General features: G+C 42.8%; 1 protein-coding gene and 1 non-coding gene across 3 annotated transcripts in view; both read right to left on the reverse strand.

Moving 5' to 3' along the window:
- LOC109561678 (putative adhesion G protein-coupled receptor E4P) overlaps positions 1–8,700 on the reverse strand; it is a 37,152-nt gene extending 28,452 nt beyond the window's left edge. For both annotated transcript variants that reach the window (XM_070792955.1, XM_019964322.2), the window contains exons 1-4: positions 8,565–8,700; positions 6,732–6,826; positions 3,273–3,323; positions 2,083–2,196 (exon numbers count right to left, since the gene is read on the reverse strand). In XM_070792955.1, the coding sequence (XP_070649056.1) occupies positions 2,083–2,196; positions 3,273–3,323; positions 6,732–6,762 (196 nt within the window). In that variant the 5' untranslated portion in view covers positions 6,763–6,826; positions 8,565–8,700. The remainder of the gene's footprint in view (positions 1–2,082; positions 2,197–3,272; positions 3,324–6,731; positions 6,827–8,564) is intronic.
- LOC139184275 (U7 small nuclear RNA) lies at positions 5,616–5,680 on the reverse strand. The gene has a single exon (XR_011567865.1). It is a non-coding gene; the product is annotated as a U7 small nuclear RNA (small nuclear RNA).
- Positions 8,701–9,509: the final 809 nt, after the last annotated feature.

Genomic DNA, 9,509 nt, shown 5'->3' on the forward strand with positions numbered 1-9,509 from the left:
TATTCATCCTCTGATTTTGCTCACTGTATGATGGTTGTCATATCATTGGCTGACCTTAGAGAACTGAGTAAAAGCTCTACAGAATTCATTGCACTGTTTTGCAGTTTTAAGTCTCAAACTGTTTCAAAATACAACATCTAAAAAAATACATCCAATATTGTATGATTCCAAGATAGAATGTAGAATGGTGGGTACCAGAGGATAGGGGGAGAGAAGAGGGAAGTTAGTGTTTAACGGGGAAAGAGTTTCAGTTCTGCAAGATGAAAAACGTTCTGGAGACAAAAGGCAGCGATGGTTGCACAACAGTATGAATGTGCTAAATAACAGTGAAGTACAGTAACAAAGTAGTCAGTGAATAACAGTGATTAAAATGGTAAATTGCATTATACATATTTTACTATAATTGAAAAAAACAATTTAAATAAATAAATACATTATCATATGATTCCACTTATAGGAGGGCCCTAAAGGAGTCAACAAAGGTCGGTCTAGTAAGGCTATGGTTTTTCCAGTAGTCATGTATGGATGTGAGAGTTGGACTGTCAAGAAAGCTGAGCACCAAAGAATTGATGCTTTTGAACTGTGCTGTTGGAGAAGACTCTTGAGAGTCCCTTGGACTGCAAGGAGATCCAACCAGTCCATTCTGAAGGAGATCAGCTCTGGGTGTTCTTTGGAAGGAATGATGCTAAAGCTGAAACTCCAGTACTTTGGCCACCTCATGCAAAGAGTTGACTCATTGGAAAAGACTCTGATGCTGGGAGGGATTGGGGGCAGGAGGAGAAGGGGATGACAGAGGATGAGATGGCTGGATGGGATCACCGACTTGATGGACGTGAGTTTGAGTGAACTCCAGGAGATGGTGATGGACAGGGAGGCCTGGCGTGCTGCGATTCATGGGGTTGCAAAGAGTCGGACGCGACTGAGCCACTGAACTGAACTGAACTGAAAGGAGTCAAATTAACAGAGATAGAAAGCAGGATGGTGGCTGCCAAGGGCTGGGGGAGGAGTAGGAATGGGAATTTAGCATTTAATAGGTACAAAGTTTCCATTTGAGATGATGAAAAAGTTCTGTGGTTGGATGGTAGAGAAGGTTGCAGGACAATGTGAATGTATTAAAAACCACTGAAAGATACATCTGGCTTCCCAAGTGGCTCAGTGGTAAAGAATCTGCCTGCGTATGCAGGAGACAGGAGACCTGGGTTTGATCACTGGATCAGGAAGATCCCCGGGAGGAAGAAATGGCAACACACTCTAATACTCTTGCCTGGGAAATCCCATGAACAGAAGAGCCTGGTGGGCTACAGTCCATGGGGTCTCAAAGAGTTGGACACAACTGAGCCACATGGTAAATTGTAATTCATACATTTGCCACAGTAAAATGAAGTTAAAAAGGAATAAATACATCTTAAATAGTCTACTATTTTCTGTTTCACCTAATGAATTGACACAACAAAGCCATCAAACAGTTAACCAGTTCTAGCAATCAGGATTCAGGAGTGGTATTGCCCTTGGCATTTAGATTGATCTTTAGAATTTGTAGAAATGAAAAAGAGATTTGGCCAGAGCTGATGAGAATAGTGAAAAGTGAAACTGAAAAGCTAAGTTGGGACCACACCACGAAAGATGCTGAGTGATGAGAGAGTTTATTCATTTGTTCCTTTAGGGAACACTTATTTGTTGGGCATCTGCCATGTGATATTGTTCTTTTTCCTATGTATTGAGTGATAAACAAAAGAAATTCTCCCCGCCCTTGTGGAATCCTTAGAACACACCCCTCCAAAAAAAAAACCAATCACCAGTGCTTGAGACTTTAAGAGTCCAGGGTCCTGAGAACTCCACTTTTCTCTGAAGAAAAACCAAGCCAATATCAGGGCTCACTAAGCCAGCATTGGGATGCACGTGAAAAGAAGGCAAGGGCTGGGGGCTTCTATGGGGACAGTGAGGCAGTCCTAATATTTTCCACTTTGTAATATCATTGTACCATTGCAGTACCAGCAGCACTAGGTGACACAGTATTTGAGACTAGGAAGGTTGCCCCTGGTCCCTTTCAAATGCCAACATGAATGCGGACTTCTTCTTTACCTTCACATTTCTGAGCGGACCTCGAGTACCACAGAGACACAGACTCAAATCCATCTTTGCAAACGCAGGTGCCATTGAGGCAGTTAGCATTTTCTGGGCACGGAGGACAGGAAACTGCAAGGAACATAGAATCCATTCATTCGCTTGTTCATTCATTTCATTTAAGAAATATTCATTGAGCACCTATGATGTACCAGATGCCGCAGTCGCAAGAACCTCCTCTTGGGAATAGCTTATTGGCATCCTTTTGGAAGCCATCCTACTGCTGAACATAGATGCTCACCATGCCCCACCCATTCCCCACCTCTGCCACTAATACCAATTTTGCTTGTCAGTAGAACTTCCAGATTTCAGCACCTATGTTTCCTTACTGAGGGCTCTCTCTGGCCACTAGCATCCTTTTTGCACAGCACATGCTGGTTTTCAAGGTCCTCTTCCCCAAGGACTAGTTTCCTCAAACACTGATGGACTGACTGAGTCAGTGGATTAAAAATAAACCAGCTTCTCATTCCAGATATGAATCAGCTAACCAGAATAATTAACAACAACAAAAAAACCCTGCAACAATAAAGCTCTTTTTGGCTACATGTATTGGGGGCTGGTGGTGCCAGAGAAGACTCTTGAGAGTCCCTGGGACAGCAAGGAGATCAAACCAGTCAATCCTAAAGGAAATCCACCCTGAATATTAACTGGAAGAACTGATGCTGAAGCGGAAGCTCCAATCCATTGGCCACCTGATGTGAAGAGTTGAGTCATTAGAAAAGATCCTGATGCTGGGAAAGATTGAGGGCAGGAGGAGAAGGTGTTGAGAGAGGATGAGATGGCTGTATGGCATCAGTGACTCAATGCACATGAGTTTGAGCAACTTACGGGAGATGGTGAAGGACAGGAAAACCTGGTGTGCTGCAGTCCATGGGGTTGCAAAGAGTCAGACATGATTTAGTGACTGAAAAACAACAACTGAAGGCTGGAAAAAAGGAAACACGAGGAGGATAACCAACAAGCGAATAGTGTAGAAAAGTGAGGTTCATGTATGCAACTACAAAAACAAACCAAGGTGTCTTTTTTCTCATTGAAGTATGAAGTATTTGCAATGATAGTGAAGGACAAAGAAGCCTGGTGTGCTGAGGTCCATAGGATCGCAAAGAGTAGGATATGACTGAGCAACTGAACAATAGCAACACACTCACCTCCAGCCTCCTTTGCTTCCAATCCTGACAGAGCCAGGAGGACACTGAGACCTAGAAGAATAAGGGCAGAGATAAAGCGGATGGGAGATGCCCTGAGGCTCTGCTTGGCTGAAGCCTGAGTCAGTCTGGGGGGCTTTGTCTCCTCTTGTCAAGTCATACTTGTGCTAGCTTCACTGCAGATTCTTCTAGATTGGCTATAAACACTAATGTCACAGTACTGATTACAGCTTTAAGAGACTCTACACCCAAGTCCAGTGTGTGTGGGGGACGATGGGAGTTCCCACAACAATAAGCAATCCTCTGACACCAGCTGGGTATCCTATAATTAAACTCAGTTCTTTTTTCCTCTCCCCACCCCCCCAACTCTTTTTTAGATTTTTTTTCTCATATAGATCATTACAAGAGTATTGAGAAGAGTTTCTTGTGCTATAAAATAGGTCCTTGTGCTATGCTAAGTTGCTTCAGTTGTGCCCAACTCTTTGCAACCCTATGGATCCACCATGGTTGCACCATGGCTTCTCTGTCCACGGGATTCTCCAGGCAAGAATACTGGAGTGGGTTGCCCTGCCCTCCTCCAAGGATCTTCCCCACCCAGGAATCAAACCCACATCTCTTATGTCTCCTGCATTGGAAGGTGGATTCTTTACCTTTAATGCTACCTGGGAAGCCTAAAATAGGTCCTTATTAGTTATCTATTTTTTATTTTTGTAATGCAGCATGAAATGTGGGATCTTAAGTTCTCCAACCAAAGATCAGACCTGTGATTCCTGCAGTGGAAGTGCAGAGCCCTAACCACTGGAATAGGGAATTCCTATTTTATATAGAGTAGTGTGTACATGTCAATCCCAACCTCCGAATGTGTCCCTCTCAACTCAGTTCTGGCACTAACTCCCCAGAAAGAGTATCAGCTATCCCAGGTTAAGGGCTCAGTCCCAAAGACTTCAGATACCCATCACAATTCCAAGTTGTCCCCTGGGCTTCTGACCAACTGGCTATGGATTGGATGTTCCAATGACTCCCCCTTTGGGTTCAATTAATTTGCTAGAGCAGCTCACAGAACTCAGAGAAACCATTTACTTACTGGATTACCAGTTTATTGTAGAAGGATATTGGGCGTCCCAGGTGGCACTAGTGGTAAAGAACCCGCCTGCCAATGCAGGAGACATAAGAGACGTGGGTTCCCCTGGGTTGGAAAGATTCTTGAAAGGGCAAGGAAACCCACTCCAGTATTCTTGCCTGGAGAATCCCATGGACAGAAGAGTCTAGTGGGTTATGTCCATGGGGTCACAATCGGACACGACTGACATGATTTGGCATGCACGCATAGAATATATCTCAGAAAGAGCCAAATGGAAGACATACACTGGGCAAGGTATGAGGAAGGGAGTGGGGGTTCCACGCCCTCTTGGCACCACTTTCCTCAAATCTCCATGTGTTCACCAACCCAGAAGCTCTCGGAATCCCATCATTTGGGGGCTTTTATAGACACTTCGTTGGGCATCCCAGGTGGCTCAGTGGTCAAGAATCTACCTGCCAATGTGCGGGATATAGGGTAGATCTCTGGTCTGGGAACATCCCACATGCCATGGGGCAACTAAGCCAGTGCGTCGCAAGTGCTGAAGCCCGTGCACCCTAGAGCCAGTACTCTACAACAAGACAAGCCCCCGCAATGAGAAGCCTGAGCGCCATAACTAGAAAGTAGTCTGCAAGCAGTAACGAAGATCCAGCACAGCTAAAAAATACCCTCAAGCCTCTGCATTTTCCTTGTGAATACTTTTTTGACACATAAAGAAGTATGACCATAGGGCAAAGGTCAGCCAACTATGGCCTTAGGCCAAATGCAGACCCCCGCCTGGTTTTGTGCAGCCCATGAGCTAAGAATTGTTTTTGCTGCTGCTGCTAAATCGCTTCAGTCATGTCCAACTCTGTGCAACTCCATAGACAGCAGCCCACCAGGCTACCCCCGTCCCTGGGATTCTCCAGGCAAGAACACTGGAGTGGGTTGCCATTTCCTTCTCCAATGCGTGAAAGTGAAAGTGACGTCGCTCAGTCGTGTCCGACTCCTAGCGACCCCATGGACTGCAGCCCACCAGGCTCCTCCATCCATGGGATTTTCCAGGCAAGAGTACTAGAGTGGGTTGCCAAGTTTTTAGTGGTTTTTAAATGTTTTTTTTTTTTTTTAATCAAGGAGAATATAGTGCATGCATGGAATATGAAAATTACCTGAAATTCACATTCCTATGTCTATAAATCAAGATTTATTGGAACACAGCAGTGCCCATCAGTTCACAAAAGGTTGGTGGCTGCTTTTATTTATTTATTTACTTTTTTTGTGGGTGGGGATGAGGTTTTCCAGTGCAGTTTTGTGAAAACCCCACTAGACAAATTCCAAAAGATCTGTCCCACTCTGGCTGCTTTTATAAAGCAACAAGCAGAGTTGAGGCATTAAGACAGGGATCAAAATGGCCCCCAAAGCTGAGAATAATGATTACCTGGATCTTTACAAAAAGAAAAAATATGTTCATTTCTGTCATAAAGTAATGGCCATCACGTGCTTGCTTCTAAGAACTGCTTACAAACTGCCTAGCCTTAAACTGTGTTTGATTCCCCCAGTGGTATTTTTTATTATCTTGAAGTCCCTAAAGCTCAGAGCAGACAGGTGGGTAGGTTCCAGTTACAGTAATATACTAAGCAATGATCCTCCAAGTTTGGACCCGCATAGTGGTCAGTCAGCATGTTAGATGCTTGCCATGTCCCCTAAGCCTACCCAGGAAGGGTTGCACAGTAAGCAGATAACTTACCGTATCTTTCTGTAAAAGGATGTTTTTCTGCAACCCGTGAAGGGCATCAAGAAGCACAGGAGGGGAACTGGTCCAGATTCTTTGCCCTTCTAAGGCACATTACATACTGTGCCTTAGAAAGGATACCCAGCAGGACTGGAGTGCCAGTTACCCACAGTGCTGACCCCTCACCACCACTCTTCTCTCTTCCCTCTTTGGCTTCCCTTCCCAAAGAATCCTAAAGCCTTCCTGGGATTCCTTCCCAAACTGTTTGTGCTCAGTTGCTTCAGTTGTGTCCGGCTCTTTGGGACCCTATGGACCGTAGCCCACCAGGATCCTCTGTCCATGAGGTTCTTCAGGCAAAAATACTGGAGTGGTTGCCATGCCCTTCTCCAGGGGATCTTCCCCACCGAGGGATCGAACCCAGATCTCTTATGTCTCCTGCATTGGCAGGCATGTTCTTTACCACTAGCACCATCTGGGAAGCCTAAATTAATTAAATCCAAGTTTTTGTCTCAGTTCTGCTTTGGAGGAGAGCAACTAAGAGACTCGGTATCAGAGTTTGGAATAGGGCACACACACACAGGAATTTCTGGAGAAAGTGCCAAATTCTAGAAAGCAACCAAAGCTGGGGTATCCAGGGTACTGGAGGGTGGGGAGAATTCTTTGTTCTACTCACCAGAGAGTAGCAACAGGCACCTGCTTCCCATAGCAGTCGAGGTTCCAGGAATGACAACCTTAGAAGCACTCCCAAGCAGGATGTGACAAGGGTTCCTGGGATAAATAAGCCCCATGAGGATTTATTTTGGATGGTCACAAAATTTAGAAGGCAGGTGGTTGATGTTTATCAAAACCCTTTCATTTCTACCTGTCTTTTGACTCAACAACTCCAATTCCGGGAAATAAGCAAGGTTCTGCAAGGATGATTATAGCATAATGGCTCCTAGGAGCAAGGTTAGTAGTAGCAGTAGTCGTCGCTCAGTACTGTTCGACTCTTTGCCACCCTATGGACTGTAGCCCTCCAGGCTCCTCTGTCCATGGGATTCTCCAGGCAAGAACACTGGAGCGGGTTGCCATGCCTTCCTTCAGGAGGTCTTCCCAACCCAGGGGTCAAACCTGCATTTCTTAAGTCTCTTGCACTAGCAGGGAGGTTCTTTACCACTAATGCCACTTGGGAAGCCCAAACCCCCTTGTCTCCTAGGTCTAAACTTGGAATATAAATAAATGAGGCCACTTGGGATCTGGAGGGAATAATTAGAACTCTGGAGATCTGGAGACCATGGACTTTACCTTTGTTATTTCCTGATCCTTTCCCTTCTCTCAACATTCATTTCCTTTTTTATTTATATTTCTCTTCCCTTCCAAAAGCCTACTGTAAGATAAACTATAGAAACTCTCAACGTAGAGAAACCCAGTCTAGTTAGTCGTTATTCTTTATCTTTAAAGACTCTTTTGAAACCAGTTTAACTGAAGTGAATATCTTGTGTGAAAAGGGTGATAATATTTTTCAGAAGAGCTGAGACCTCTAGTGATGTTGATTTCTTTTTTTTTTTTAACCACTTTACTGAGGGATGGTCATCATGTAAAAAGCATGCAAAAGTACATATTTTATGTATATAACTTGATAAGTTTAGAATAAATATATACATATGAAACTGTTACTACCATTAAGGACATAAACATATCCAGCATATCTGAAAATATCCTCCTGCCCTCTTTATGATTTGAGTGTGTGTGTGTATGTGAATAAAACTTAACATAAGATCTACCTTCTTAGAAAATTTTAAGTATACAACACAGTATCATTAGCTATAGACACTAAGCTGTATATACATTACTGGAGTTTTTCATCTTGTGTAACTAAAACTTTATACCCTATGAACTTCCACTCCCATCTTCCTCCCTCCCCAATTCCTGGAAAACATCAGTCTATGCTTCTATGCATTTGACTACCGTAGTTTCTACATCTAAGTGAGATCATATTGTATTTGTTCTTTGGGTCTGATTTATTTCACATATCTAGCAACATTGATTTACAGAGTATTTTGTTTGCTTGTTTTTAAACAAGACCCATTATAAAAAATACATTTTATTTCACAGAGATAGAGAGAAAAGAGTATTTGCTTCAGACTCTGTTCATTGAAACTTTTATTTTAGTTCTCCTTAAGCCCCTCAACACACAATTCATGATTTCTTTTGAGTATTTGAAAAACATTTTAGTATGTCCTATACATACTAAACTGAAATGGGAAAATAAATATGAAATAATGTTTCTAGAGCATCTTTCAAGAGACAAAGCATGGCAGAAACCAATACAATGTTGTAAAGCAATTATTCTCCAATTAAAAATAAATTTTAAAATAAATTTAAATTAAAAAATAAAGCAACAGGACATATAACGAGCTATCCTTTAAAATCTTTCCAGAGCCAGTATATTTTTTTAAGACTCAAGATCACAAACAAAGCATTTTGTATTTTCAGTGGAAAAAACGCAAAACCAGTTCCTCCTTACCCACAAGATGAAAATTCTCACTGGTCACCCAGTCTGGCAGCTTCTTCATGCTAACAACAACCAAAACAGGAAGTTCATCTCTTCTTATCTTGAACTTTAGTTTCTCAAGGAGTCTTGTGGCTGGGTGAGATGACTGCAGGCATTCGTAGCGAGATGGTAACGTTCAAGAAGGGTAAGGCCCCCCAAATGGAGGAAATAGGCTGCAAGAGTCAGACATTTTTTATTTCTCTTAAGTAGCAGAAATGCAAAAAGGCAAAAATGGTTGTCTGAGGAGGCCTTACAAATAGCTGAGAAAAGAAGAGAAGCTAAAGGCAAAGGAGAAAGGAAAGATATACCCATTTGAATGCAGAGTTCCAAAGAATAGCAAGGAGAGATAAGAAAACCTCCCTCAGGGATCAGTGCAAAGAAATAGAGGAAAATAATATAATGGGAAAGACTAGAGATCTCTTCAAGAAAATTAGAGATAGCAAGGGAACATTTCATGCAAAGATGGGCTCAATAAAGGACAGAAATGGTATGGACCTAACAGAAGCAGAAAATACTAAGAGGAGGTGGCAATAATACACAAAAGAAAGATACAAAAAAGATCTTCATGACCCAGATAACCACAATGGTGTGATCACTCACCTAGAGCCAGACATACTAGAATGCAAAGTCAAGTGGGCCTTAGGAAGCATCACTATGGACAAAGCTAGTGGAGGTGATGGAATTCCTGTTGAGCTATTTCAAATCCTGAAAGATGATGCTGTGAAAGTGCTGTACTCAATATGCTAGCAAATCTGGAAAACTCAGCAGTGGCCACAGGACTGGAAAAGGTCAGTTTTCATTTCAATCCCAAAGAAAGGCAATGCCAAAGAATGTTCAGCTACCACACAATTGCACTCATCTCACACGCTAGTAAAGTAATGCCCAAAATTCTCCAAGCCAGGCTCCAACACTACATAA

Source organism: Bos indicus, chromosome 7, assembly GCF_029378745.1.
Source record: "Bos indicus isolate NIAB-ARS_2022 breed Sahiwal x Tharparkar chromosome 7, NIAB-ARS_B.indTharparkar_mat_pri_1.0, whole genome shotgun sequence".
Taxonomy (NCBI): domain Eukaryota; kingdom Metazoa; phylum Chordata; class Mammalia; order Artiodactyla; family Bovidae; genus Bos; species Bos indicus.